General features: G+C 38.7%; 1 protein-coding gene across 2 annotated transcripts in view; it reads right to left on the minus strand.

Moving 5' to 3' along the window:
- Window positions 1-2,424: 2,424 nt before the first annotated feature.
- ALG8 (ALG8 alpha-1,3-glucosyltransferase) overlaps window positions 2,425-14,713 on the minus strand; it is a 40,640-nt gene continuing 28,351 nt past the window's right edge. The window contains exon 13 of one of the 2 annotated variants that reach the window (XM_078433062.2): window positions 2,425-2,449. In XM_078433062.2, coding sequence (XP_078289188.1) covers window positions 2,446-2,449 — 4 coding nt within the window. In that variant the 3' untranslated portion in view covers window positions 2,425-2,445. Of the gene's footprint in view, window positions 2,450-12,571; window positions 12,729-14,713 lie in introns of those variants that run through there. The other variant, XM_078433061.2, reaches the window with a different exon arrangement.

Genomic DNA, 14,713 nt, shown 5'->3' on the forward strand with positions numbered 1-14,713 from the left:
TGTGTAAATTTTGAATACTAAATGAACTCTTAGGCAAACACTTAAAAATATTTAAATGATATTTACACATTCTTCTCCCCCACATTTTTCTAAGTCCAATCTGGGACAAGATAACAAATACCCATATTCTACCACTCAGAATTCACAACCATTAATGTTTTGTCATATTTACTTTTAACCTTTTTTTTAAAGGAAATAAAACACTATAAATAAAGCTTAAGTCCCCTCTCTCTTCTTCCCCAGAGAACCACTGTCAAGAGTTTAGTATATATACTTCCAATTCACTTTTTATATTTTTACATATATTTAGTATCATGTTATGTGTGTTTGTTATGTTTTTTTACCCAAATAGTATAATTCATTGTTCCTCTTTTCTCTCACTTTTATCATGGCATGCAATGATTCATTCCTTTTTTTTTTTTTTTTGAAAGTTTACTAATTTATGTTGAGAGAGAGAGTGCATAAACGAGCAGGGGAGGGGCAGAGAAACAGGGAGAGAGAGAATCCCAAGCAGGCTCCACGCTGTTAGCTCAGAGCCTGACATGGGGCTTAATCTCACCAACTGGGAGAACATGACCTGAGCTGAAATCAAGAGTGGAACGCTTAACCAACTGAGCTACCCAGGCACCCCTGATTCATTCATTTTGACTACTGTGTAATATTCCATCATATAAATATGTCACATTTAATTTATCCATTACCCTTTTGATGGATATTTAGATTGTTTTCAATTCCTTGAACATCTATACTCTAAGCCTATACTCTAGTGTCCAGAGAAACTTGAATACATGTACTAGGATTAGGAGATGTACAAGAATATATGCAGGAGTAGAAGCACCTGAGTGATTCCGTCGATAAGTGTCTGACTTCGGCTCAGGTCATGATCTCATGGTTCATGGGTTCAAGCCCCACGTAGGACAGCCCAGAGCCCAGAGCCTGAAACCTGCTTCAGATTCTGTTTCTCCCTCTTTCTCTGCCCCTCCCCCACTCACGCTCTGTCTCTCTCTGTCTCTCAAAAATGAATAAACGTTAAAAAAAGAAAAAGAATATTCACAGGAGCAATAGCCATTTATAATTCTCCCAAACTGGAAACATCCTAAATGTCTGTTAAGAACAGAATAGAAGGGGCTCCTTGGGTGGCTCAGTTGGTTAAGTGTCCAACCTCAGCTCAGGTCATGATCTAAAAATTTGTGAGTTCTAGCCCTGCATTGGGCTCTCAGCTGTCAACACATAGCCCACTTCAGATCCTCAATCCCCCTCTCTCTACCCCTCCCCTGCTTGCACTCTCTCTCACAAATAAAAACATTAAACAAACAAACAAACAAAAAGAAAAGAAGGGGCACCTGGGTGGCTCAGTCGGTTAGGAAACTGACTCTTCATTTTGGCTCAGGTCATGATCCCAGGGTTGTGGGATCGAGCCCCAAGTAGGGCTCCATGCTAAGTTTGAGGCCTGCTTGAGATTCTCTCTCTCTCTCTCTCTCTCTCTCTCTCTCTCTGTGCTCCTCTCGCTCCTCTCCCCTGCTTTTGCTCTTTCTCTATATAATAATAATAATAAGAAGAAGAAGAAACAGAAAATAAATTGTGGTATTTTCATAGGAAGGTGTATCTATGCATTGGTATGATGAATCTCAAAAAAGAGAGTCATGTTAAAAAAGGGAATAGGCATAAGGGAATAAGAGATAAGTTACAGGAGAATATTTAATTCCATTTATATAAAGTTCAGTGTTAGGCAAAAATATATTGTTTAGAGATACACATGTTGGTAAATTTGGAAAGAAAAGCAAGAGAAGGATTAACATAAATATTCAGGATTATTATCTCTGGGGAAGGAGAAGCACACATAAGGCCTTTATGGTATTAATAATATTCTATTTCTAAGGTGTGGTGGGTACATGAGTGTACATTTTATTATTTTTGACTTTACATGTGCATTACACACTTTTGGGTTTATGATATATTTAATGTAATAATAAATTTATATTGCTACATTAAAATTTTAACTTTTTTATTATGGTAAAAAATACATAGCATTAAATTTACCATCTTAACCATTTTTAAGCATACAGCTCATTAGTATTAAGTATATTCACATCGTCATGCAACATATCTCTAGAACTCCTTCATCCTGCAAAACTGAAACTCTACACCCATTAAACACTAATTCCATGTCCCTCTTCCCCCCAGCTTTGGCAGCCACCTCTCTACTTTTCTGTTTCTATGATTCTGACTTCTGTAGATACTTCATATGTATGGAATTATATAACATTTGTCCTTTTGTGACTGGCTTATTTCACTTACCATAATGTCTTTGAGATGAAATCATATTGCTGCATGTGACAGGATTTTCTTCCTTTTGAGGCTGCATAATATTCCATCACAAAAAGTAGACACTACATTTTCTTTATCCATTCATCTGTCAATGGACATTTGTGTAGCTTCCACCTTTTACCTATTGTGAATAATACTGCAATGAAAATAAGTTTGCAAATATCCCAAGGTCCTGCTTTGAGTTCTTTTAGCTATATCCCAGAAGTGGGATTGCTGAATCATATGGTAATTCTATTTTTTATTTTTTTGAGGAACCTCTCTACTGTTTTCCATAAGTCTGCACCATTTTATTATGTTCCCACAGTGCCTAAGGATTCCAAGTTCTCCACGTTCTTACCTACACTTGCTGTTTTCTGTTCTTTTGATAGGAACCATCCTGTTGAATGTGAGCTGTTATCTCATTGTGGTTCTGATTTGCATTTCTCTTATGATTAGTGATGTTGAGCTTCTTTTCAGACACCAACTTATTGGCCATGTCTATATCTTCTTTGGAGAATTGTCTGTTCAAGTCCTTTGGTCATTTAAAATTCAGGTTATTTGGTTCTTTTTGTTGTTGGGTTGTGGAAGTTCCTTATACATTCTAGCTATTAATCCCTTACCAGATATAGATTTGCAAATATTTTCTCCCATTCCAGAGGTTGCCTTTTCACTATGCTGATTATTTCCTTTGAGAGGCAGAAATTTTTTGTTTAAGTTTTTTTCATTCTTTTTAAAATTTTTTTCCTCATACATTTTATTTTATTTTATTTTATTTTTCAATATATGAAGTTTATTGTCAAACTGGTTTCCATACAACACCCAGTGCTCATCCCAAAAGGTGCCCTCCTCAATACCCATCCCCCACCCTCCCCTCTCTCCCACCCCCCATCAACCCTCAGTTTGTTCTCAGTTTTTAACAGTCTCTTATGCTTTGGCTCTCTTCCACTCTAATCTCTTTTTTTTATTTTTTTCCTTCTCCTCCCCCATGGGTTTCTGTTAAGTTTCTCAGGATCCACATAAGAGTGAAAACATATGGTATCTGTCTTTCTCTGTATGGCTTATTTCACTTAGCATCACACTCTCCAGTTCCATCCATGTTGCTACAAAGGGCCATATTTCATTCTTTCTCATTGCCACATAGTACTCCATTGTGTATATAAACCACAATTTCTTTATCTATTCATCAGTTGATGGACATTTAGGCTCTTTCCATAATTTGGCTATTGTTGAGAGTGCTGCTATAAACATTGGGGTACAAGTGCCCCTATGCATCAGTACTCCTGTGTCCCTTGGGTAAATTCCTAGCAGTGCTATTGCTGGGTCATAGGGTAGGTCTATTTTTAATTTTTTGAGGAACCTCCACACTGTTTTCCAGAGTGGCTGCACCAATTTGCATTGCCACCAACAGTGCAAGAGGGTTCCCGTTTCTCCACATCCTCTCCAGCATCTATAGTCTCCTGATTTGTTCATTTTGGCCACTCTGACTGGCGTGAGGTGGTATCTGAGTGTGGTTTTGATTTGTATTTCCCTGATGAGGAGCGACATTGAGCATCTTTTCATGTGCCTGTTGGCCATCCGGATGTCTTCTTTAGAGAAGTGTCTATTCATGTTTTCTGCCCATTTCTTCACTGGGTTATTTGTTTTTCGGGTGTGGAGTTTGATGAGCTCTTTATAGATTTTGGATACTAGCCCTTTGTCCGATGTGTCATTTGCAAATATCTTTTCCCATTCCGTTGGTTGCCTTTTAGTTTTGTTGGTTGTTTCCTTTGCTGTGCAGAAGCTTTTTATCTTCATAAGGTCCCAGTAATTCACTTTTGCTTTTAATTCCCTTGCCTTTGGGGATGTGCCGAGTAAGAGATTGCTACGGCTGAGGTCAGAGAGGTCTTTTCCTGCTTTCTCCTCTAGGGTTTTGATGGTTTCCTGTCTCACATTCAGGTCCTTTATCCATTTTGAGTTTATTTTTGTGAATGGTGTGAGAAAGTGGTCTAGTTTCAATTTTCATTCTTTTTTAAAATGTTTATTTATTTTTGAGAGAAAGACTGCAGGAGGGGCAGAGAGAGAGGGAGACACAGAATCCCAAGCAGGTTCCAGGCTCCAAGCTGTCAACACAGAGCCTGATGCAGAGCTTGATCTCACGAACTGTGAGATCATGACCTGAGCCAAAGTCGGATGCTTAACTGACTGAGCCACCCAGGCACCCCTGTTTGTTTTATGATTTTTAAGCAATCTCTACCCTCAGTGTGGGGCTGGAACTTACAAACCTGAAATCGAGAGTCACGCACTTGGGGCACCCGGGTGATTCAGCTGGTTAAGCGTTTGAGTTTGAGCCCCACATTGTGCTCTGCTCTGACAGTGCAGAGTCTGCTTGGGATTCTCTTTCTCCCTCTCTCTCTGTTCCTCCCCCACTTTTTCTCACTCTTCTCTCAAAATAAATAAATAAGCTTTAAAAAAAGATCGTTTTGCAATGTGGGGTCAACAATGCATTTTTTCCTTTTTTTAAATATACACTTTAAAAGGAAAAACATCTCATTTTAATGTAAATATACATGATGATTAGAAAGGTTATGAGAAGTCTTTCATAGATTTATTGGTCATCTGGGTCTTTTCTTCAGCAAATTGCTGGGTTTTATCCTTGGTCCATTTTGTTCCTTTGAATTGTCTTTTATTTATTGATTGATTTGTAGAATTCTTTACATATTCTTTTTTTTTCTTTAATTTTTTTTTCAACATTTTTTATTTATTTTTGGGACAGAGAGAGACAGAGCATGAACGGGGGAGGGGCAGAGAGAGAGGGAGACACAGAATCGGAAACAGGCTCCAGGCTCCGAGCCATCAGCCCAGAGCCTGAAGCGGGGCTCGAACTCAGGACCGCGAGATCGTGACCTGGCTGAAGTCGGACGCTTAACCGACTGCGCCACCCAGGCGCCCCTACATATTCTTTTTTTTTTTTTTAACATTTATTCATTTTTGAGAGACGGAGGGAGGCAGAGCATGAGTGGGGGAGGGGCAGAGAGAGAGGGAGACACAGAATCCGAAGCAGGCTCCAGGCTCTGAGCTGTCAGCACAGAGCCCTACATGGGGCTTGAATTCACAAACCGTGAGATCATGACCTGAGCTGAAGTCAGACGCCTAACCAACTGAGTCACCCAGGCACCCCGAATTCTTTACATATTCTGATGCTAATCCCTTGTTATATAGGTAGCAGATATCTTTTCCAAATCTTTTGTTTGCCTTTGAGCATTATTTATGGAGGATATTTTTTAAGTAATACAGAAGTGAAAGAATTGATTTAGTCAAATATATCAATCTTTTTTGTATGGTCTATGTTTTTCATATTGTTTAAAAATCTTTATTCCATGGTGCACCTGGGTGGGTCAGTGGGTTAAGTATCTAACTCTTGATTTTGGCTTAGGTCATGATCATTTGTGAGTTCAAGCCCTGCATCCGGCTCTGCACTGAGTGTGGAACCTGCTTGGGATCCTCTCTCTCCCTCTTTTTCTGCCCCTCTCACCCCCCAAATAAATAAACATTAAAAAAAAAAGAAATCTTTATTCTGTGATCATAAAGATATGACCCTATATATTTTTCCCAGGTTTTAATTTCTTATGTGTAAGTCTTTAATCAATTTGGATTTTATTTTCGTGTTGGGTATGTGGAATGTTACACATGAGAACTGGCCCAACACCATTTATTAAGTAGTTCATCATACTCACCCACCAATAATCAACTCCAACTCTATTATGCATCATGCTATCAGAAATGCTATAGTCTATTTATTTGTTTTTTAAAATTAAAAATCTCCAGCTTTGTTATGACATTATTGTGATATAACATAAATTAAAGGTATAAAATGTGATGATTTGATAGACATGTATATTGTGAAATGATTACCACAAAAGGGTTGGTTAACAGTCATAGTCTATTTCTGAACTTTATTTTATTCTACAGATTTCTTTGCTAATTACTGTACCTTTGTCACACTAATAGCTACAACTTTGTTTATTATTTACTTATTTATATTTAAATTTTAGTTAACATACAATGCAATATTGTTTCAGAGTAGAATTCAGTGATTCATCACTTACATACAACCCTCAGTGCTCATCACAACAAGTGTCCTCCTTAGTACCCATCATTCATCTAGCCCATCTCCCACCCACTTCCCTTTGTCAACCCAAGTTTGTTCTCTATCATTAAGAGTCTCTTGTGGTTTGTTTCCTTCTCTTCTCTACCTCCCTCCCATATGTTCATCTGTTTTGTTTCTTAAATTCCACGTATGGGTAAAATCAAATGGTATTTGTCTTTCTCTGATTGACTCATTTCATTTCACATAATACATTCTAGCTCCATCCACGTTGTTGCAAATGGCAAGATTTCATTCCTTTTGATGGCTGAGTAATATTCCATTGTATATATACCATATTGTCTTTATTCATTCATCAGCTGATGGACATTGGGCTCTCGACATAGTTTAATTATGGTTGATAATGCTGCTATAAACATTGGGGTGCATGTGCCCCTTCGAATCTATATTGTTGTATCCTTTGGATAAATACCTGATAGTGCGATTGCTGGGTCATTAATAACTACAACTTTGTAATATTCTTTTATTTCTGGTGGGGCATGTTACCCACATATTTTTTCAAAAGCTAGCTCACAGTAAATGTTAGTGGTTATTATTACTATTTGTACACTTCTATTTGTCCTCATTTTTAAAATCACCTTGTCAAATTCCCTGGAAAATCTCACTGGGGGTACTGATTAGAACTGTAATGAATTTATAAACTAATGTGAGGAGAATTGATATATTTAAAATGCTGAGCCTTCTCATGCATGGACATTGTGTATATGTCTCCATTTATTCAAATTTTCTTTTTATATCCCTCATTAAAACATTATAATTTTCTCCATAAAACTATTACACATTTTTGTTAGCTTGTCTCTAGGTATGTATAGTTTCTGTTACCATTGGGAATGATAGCTTATATTCGATTACTTTTTCTAAACGTTGATTAAGATGTCATTCTTATGTCTAGCATTTTGCTAAATGCTTACTAGTTCTAATAGCTTTCCACTTGATTTTGTTGGTTTCCTTGGCAACCCCTGCCTGTTGCCATTGCCAAACTTCGATTTTGCCAATCTACTGGTAGAAATGTTATTTCGTTATTGTTTTGCCATTCCTTGATTATTAGTAAAGTTGAATCTCTTTTCATATTTATTGAAAACGAATATTTTGACCATTCAAAATATTGACCATTCTAGTTTCCTCTTCTGTGAATTAGTTGATTGTTTATCTTTTATTCACTTTTCTTTTGGATTGGATTGTCTTTTTTACTGGCTGATTTGTAGTAATTCCACAGATACTCTCAACACTAATGCAATTTACTGTTTTTATGTAGGGACATTTATCCATTTTCTTTCTTTGTGATTGTGCTTTGTGTGTTTTGTCTAAGAAAACTTGGTCACCCATGACAATGTCCTTCTGCTCTCACGTTCAATTAAATTACCCTAACGAGAATACCAGTGACCTCCATATTATCACACTCATTGATTTTACTCAACATCTCAGCAGCATTAGACACAGTTGTCCTCTTCATACTCTCAATTAACACTCTCTTCCTTTAGCTTCCAGGACACCATGCACTCCTAATTTTTCTCTTGCTTCACTGGTTTCATTTTCTCGGTTTCCATCCTCTATTTCTTCTCAGCTTGCAAAGGTTAGATTTCCTCAAGACTTGTCCTGGGTCCTCTTGTCTTTACTATCTCTTCTCTTTCCTTAGGTGGCATATCTACTTCCTTAGCCTTAATTATCATGTATATATTGATGATTCTAGCATTTTTTTACTCTAGCCCAAACTCTCTTCTGAGCTCAAATGATACATCTATTCTCCTACTTGAAATCTCTGCCAGAATATCTTACAAACATCTCAAATTAAGTATGTCGAAAAATAAAAGTCTTCTTCACATTGAAAAAAAGTTTTAAAAATCTTCAAGTATAAGGAACAATATAATAAATACTCATATACTCACCATCGTAACATTTTGTTGTATTTACTTCAGATTTATGGTTTCCTGATGTATATACACAGATGCACACATTTGTATATATTCTCCTTCAAAGATATGTAAATAATACAGTACGAAGCTAAAATTCCTCTTGGCCTCAACCTTAAGTCCCAGTCTTTTTCCTTCCTTCCTAGAGGCAACCATGATCCTAAATTCCATATGTATATTAGTATCCATATTAATGTTAATAAATGAATTCATAAATAATATAAAACAATTTTTGTGTGTGGTTTTAAAGGTCTACACATTCTGTATATATTATCTCTGTATAGATATTATATAAGTCCAAGTAAAAGAGTTTCAGAATATATGAATTTTCAATTTTACTAGATATCACCAAGTTCCTGTATGAAAAGACTGATCCAACTTCCATTTCCATCCACAATATGTGTGAAAGTAGCAATGTTTTCTATTGTGACACTAATTTTTGCCAATCTGATGGTGAAAAACGGGAGCTCAATGTTGTTTTAATTTGCATTTCCCTATTATCCAATGAAAATAGTTATTTTCCATTTGAGTTTCCTTCTGTTTCGTTGCTTGTTCATATACTTTGCTTATTTTCTTTAGAGTTGTCTTTCTTTTTTATTAAGATTTTATTTTTAAGCACTCTCTGCATCCAACATGGGGCTTGAACTCACAACCTGAGATCAAGAGCCACAGTCTCCACCAACTGAGCCAGCCAGGCACCCCTAGGATTGTCTTCTTTTTTTTTTTTAAGTTTATTTGTTTATTTTTGAGAGACAGAATGGGGGAGAGAGAGAGAGAGAGAGAGAGAGAGAGAGAGAGAGAGAGAGAAAGAGAATAAGCGGGGGGAGGGGCAGAGGGCGAGAGAATCTCAAGCAGACTCCATGCTGTCAGTATAGAGCCTGATGCAGGGCTCGATTTCACGAACCGTGAGATCATGACCTGAGCTGAAACGAAGAGTGGGACATTTAATGGACTGAGTCACCCAGATGTCCCCTGGAGTTGTCTTTTTAAAAATGATTTGTAGAAATTTCTTGTGTGAGGTAATATGAATCCTTTCCTATATATGTTATAAAATACTCTTCCTTAATCTGTTGTCTGTCTTGTAACTTTGTTTATAAGGCTAGAAGTCACAGAAGTTAAAATTCTGATGTAGTAGGGGTGCCTGGGTGGCTCAGTCGATTAAGCATCCAAATTCAGCTTGGGTCATGATCTCGCAGTTTGTGAGTTCGAGCCCTGCATCTGACTCTGTGCTGACAGCTCAGACCCTTGAGCCTGCTTTGGATTCTGTGTGTGTGTGTCTCTCTCTGCGGGCCCCACCCTGCCCCCCGCCTTGCTCACACTCTGACTCTCTTAAAAATTAATAAACTTAAAAAAACTTTTTTAAATAAAAAAATTTCTGATGTAGTAAAATTTGTCAATCTAATCTTTTTCTTTTTTTAATAATCTTTTTCCTTAAAAATTTTTTAAATGTTTATTTTTTTGAGAGAGAGAGAGAGAGACAGAGTGCAAGCAGGGGAGGAGCAGAGAGAGGGAGACACAGAATCCAAAGCAGGCTACAGGCTCCAAGCTGTCAGCATGGAGCCCGATGTGGGGCTCAAACTCACTGAGATCATGACCTGAGCCGAAGTCGGACGCTTCACTGACTGAGCCACCCAGGTGCCCCTAATATTCGACCAATTTTTAAATGCACATAGCTTTCAACACAGAAACCACTTCTAGAAATTTAATCCTATAACATGTGCAATCCTAGCGCATGTGCAGAGTAAAGTATACTGGAAACAAAGGTCCATTGAGAGGAAACTTGTTAAATAAATTATGGTCCATCTATACAATGGATACCTTAATGGACAGACTTGAAAATGGCTCCCAATTATCTCTGCCTCTTGGTACTCAAGCCCAGTGTAATCCCCTCCCCTTTAGTGTAGGTAGGACATGTGGACTTCCTTCTAATATACAGAATGGGGCAAAGGTGGCAAGAGGTCACTTCCATGATTACATCACATAACATACATCTGTCTTGCTAGCAGACTCTCTCCCTTGCTGACTTTGATGAAGTCTGCTGCTCTGTTGTGAGTTACCTTATGGGGAGGCTTACACCGCAAGGAACTGAGGGTAGCCTCAACCCAACAGTCAGCAAGAAACTGAGGTCATCAGTTCTACAACCCACAAAGAACTGCATTCTGCCAGCAACTGTGTGAGCATGAAAACAGATCTGTCCCCAGTCAAACCCTGAGATGAGAACATAGCTCCAAGGTGTCACTGGAGCCTGTGAGAGACCCCAAAGCAGAGAACCAGATAAGCTTGGGCCTGGATTCCTGACCTACAATTTTGAGATAAGAGATGTGCTTTTTCAGCCACAGTTTGTTACACAGCAATAGATAACAGATACAGATATTATGCAGCTGTTAAAAAAGCATGATGGAACTTTATATATACCTATAATGGAATGAACTCCAAAATACATTAAGGAAGAAAAAGCAAGGTCATAACAGTGTGTGGAATGGTATCGTTTGTGTGTTTATAAACATACAGATATGTCTGGTGTCTCTGGAATGATATAAGATATTGATGGCAATGGTTGCCCTGTTGGTAGGGGAACTGGGTGGCTGGGGACTTTTTGAATTTTGCTCCATGTACATGAAAATCAATTCAGAAATTTTTAAACCCTTTTGTTCTCATTGTACTCAAAATAAAATTTAATTTCTTTACAATGGCCTAAAAGACCCTGCATGACTTGGGCCTTGCCTACTTCTCCAACTTCAGCTCATGCCACTCTTTCTGGCTTTCAGGACTCTCCAGTCACTAGAATATAAACTCCTTGAAGGCAGGAATATGTCTCTGTTTACCTTTTGATCTCTAGCACGTAGCATAGTACAAAATACTCAGTGGGAATTCAGTGAATATGTTTTTTGTAATTTTTTAAAGTTTATTTTTATTTTGAGAGACAGAGAGAGAGCGAGAGAGAGAGAACACAAGAATTCACATGCATGGGGGAGAAGCAGAGAGAGAGGGAGAGAGAATCCCAAGCAGGCTCCTCACTGTCCACCTAGAGCCCAACGCAGGACTCAGTCTCACCAATTGTGGGATCATGATCTGAGCCGAAATTAAGAGTTGAACACTTAACTGACTAAGCCACCCAGGTGCTCCTGTGAATTTTTTTTTTTTAAAGGAATAATACATGAATTTGATTTCCAAAGTTTTAGGAAGGGTAAAAGAGGTAATGCCTAGAAGAGTACTTGGCACTCAACAAAAGAGGACACAATATGGGATTTTCCTTTTGTGTATCACTTGAAAGGCTGTCATAAATGGGAATAGGGCCTCATTATGTACTCCTCCAGAGACTAACTAGTAAGTGTCATAGGAAGAAAAATATTAATTCAGCATTAAATGCCCTAAGGAATATGGGAGGGGCTGTTTTATGAAGTGGTGAACACTTCCACACTGACCATTTATTGTCAAGAAAACTGTTAAAAATGTGCCGAGTAATCATCTGAGAGCCTTTCTAGGATTCTAGAGTTCTGTGATTCTGTACATAGGTATATTTCAGGTCCTGTCCTTTTCATAGGAAATAGGCATATTGTTTTTTGTTTTAAATATTTTTTATAGTTTATTTATTCTGAGAGAGTGAGCATGAGTGGGGGAGGGGCAGAGAGAGAGGGAGAGAGAGAGAATCCCAAGCAGGCTCCACACTGTCAGAATGGAGCCTAATGTGGGGCTCAAACTCACGAACCATGAGATCATGACCTGAGCCAAAGTCAAGACACTTAACTGACTGAGCCACCCAGGTGCCCCTATTGTTTTTATTTCTGACTCCTGGGACCAAAACAGAAAAATTGGTACATTTATCGATCTTTCTATTAAACGGGCATGCTGAATATGGGACTTCATTGTGAGATAGTAACGGCTGTACTGACTCAAGTTTTTGAGGTTTATAGGTTTGCTCTAATCTCAGCTGCCATCAGCACAGTAGTCTGTTTCTTTGGAGCACCAGAAATGAGGTAGAGGGGTCAAAAGATTTGCTTTTTACCACAACCATGACGGAAATGTAATTTCATCAAACTACTCAAGAGTAGTTTTTCAAAGGCCATATTTTATTGGAATGCTTTCCTGCTCCATTAGCTGCATAACAGCCACATAGACTGTATGTAGGGGGCAGTTCGCTGACACTGAAGTGCTTCCTTCAGAAAGAGTAGCTTTCTGGAGCTTTCTGGAGGTGGAGGTGATTAACAAGGACACCATAGCAGTTTCAGGCTGGAAAGGCAGTGCATCTTCCCGGTAGCTCCCTGCTGGTTCTGGCTCTACCCCCCTGCTTGGGTAAAGATACTGGGAGCAACAGTACCAAGTCCCTCCCATCTTTCTTTTCTTTTATCTTCTTAAAGCTTGGCACACTGCATATAAATTAAACAGCAGGTAAAAAAGGAGTTATTTATATACCCTATTTAAATTTTGACGACAACCTTAGCTTGTTCTTGACTTTACTTACTTCTAGATTTCAAAACATTTTGAACAGCACTTTGGTTTACTTAGGAACTGCTGAAACCTAGAAATTTGTTATTGAAAGCCAGCCACATCTTGCAAAGTTTAAATATATGAATACGAAGTATGGTACTTGGGAGAATCCTGGGCCATAGGCAGGAGTGTGGGTTCGAGTCTGTGTGGCACCAACAAGATATTCCTGTCTCTGGAGCAGTTTCCCTCCTGGTAACGTAAGAGGTTGCTTTATTTTATTTTTTAAATGTTTATTTCTTTTGAGAGAGCACAAGCAGGGGAAGGAGCAGAGAGGAGAGAGAGAAAATCCCAAGCAGGCTCTGCGCTGTCAGTGAGGACACTGCCATGGGGCTCAATCAATCCCATGAACCGGGAGACCATGACCTGAGCCAAAATCAAGAGTTGGAGGCTCCACCAACTGAGCTACCAGGTGCCCCTTGAGGTTGAATTGATTTAAAGAAACTGTATTTCGACTTTGAACTCTTTGTCAAACAAAAATTTATGCAAAGCCCAATATATGAAATAGATTAAAGCATATTTGCTTTGGTGGAAGATGGGACAGGGCCCAGAGCCTCTGAGGCAACTCCCAGGAACATCCCATGCTCTTCGGAACATTCTGGAAATCTCTGCACCACATAGGCTCTTCCAGTTCTGCCATCACAGAACAATCTACAAAGTACGATTAAATTTGGCCTTGTTGATATGCATCCAAATTCAACTTCTAATTTCTTTCTTTTTTTTTTTTTTTTTTTTTTGCTTGCACATCAATTGGCCAAGATGTGAACTACACTTAATCTCTTGCATTAATGCTGGTATTAGTAAACACTTAGATTTATGGCCTGTGCGGTGTGCTTCATTCATTCAACTGTGCCAAAAACTGGGGCTATTAAGACAAGTGTGGTCTCTGCTCTCAAACTGCTAGTACCTCCTGGGGAAAGAAGATAAACGAATTAATATTAGATGTAGACTCCCCAGCATGGGAGCTCACACATGGTGAGGGTACTCAGTTCTGGGGCATGGGGAGAGAAGGTTGAGGCAGAGGAAAGGATTCATAAAAATATCAAGTGATATTTATTGCACATTCATGTGTCAGGCAGCATTCTAAATTTTTTGTAATCATTTTAGAGACAAGGAGATTGAGGCAAAGGATGGCTACATAACCTGGCTGCAGATAAAAAAATGATGGAGGCAGGATTTAAGATCAGGCTGTGTGACTCTGGGGCTCCTATTCTTAATCACTACACCGTACTACCTGCATATTCATACATAGGGTAGCAGTTAAGTTTAATTTTGATGAAGTACGTACAATCACATGACAGGGTAGGAAAGTCAGCCGAGAGACAGGAAGCAGAATGGATGAAAGGGAGCAGAGGCACAAAGCAGCATGGCACACTGGCAATTTGCAGTTGTTAGGACAGCTGGAACACAAAGTGTGAAGGGGACTGTGGTGAGGAAAATAGGCTGGAGGGGCTATGCTTCTCTCCCCCTTTGGCAAAATCTCCATCTTTGTCTCTGCAATGGACTCAAAAGATGTCTCCAGAAAGTTGAGTGGATTCAAGGGATGGGATAGCTGGATTAGCATCGCAGGATGCCATTGACTTGGACTCTGATCTTCTTAGAGGATAAGGGGTAAATAAAATGTGTGAAAGGTCCTGGTGTTGGCTGGATAAACGCTGGCTGAATTTGTGCAGCAGATATTCGGCAAACTGGGGTCGTGGATAAAAAGTGTGTGTGAAGGACTCTTCTAGAAGGGAGAGGACATGGCCAGGCTGCAAAAACCACTTAAGTTTGTTCATATGACGAAAGTTTAAGAAGTGGCAGCCTTATCAAAACTGCAGAGCTTGCTGTTAGAATAAATGAACTGTACAAGATGTCCTTAACTCAA

This window comes from Panthera onca, chromosome D1 (genome assembly GCF_046562875.1).
Source record: "Panthera onca isolate mPanOnc1 chromosome D1, mPanOnc1 haplotype 2, whole genome shotgun sequence".
Lineage (NCBI taxonomy): Eukaryota > Metazoa > Chordata > Mammalia > Carnivora > Felidae > Panthera > Panthera onca.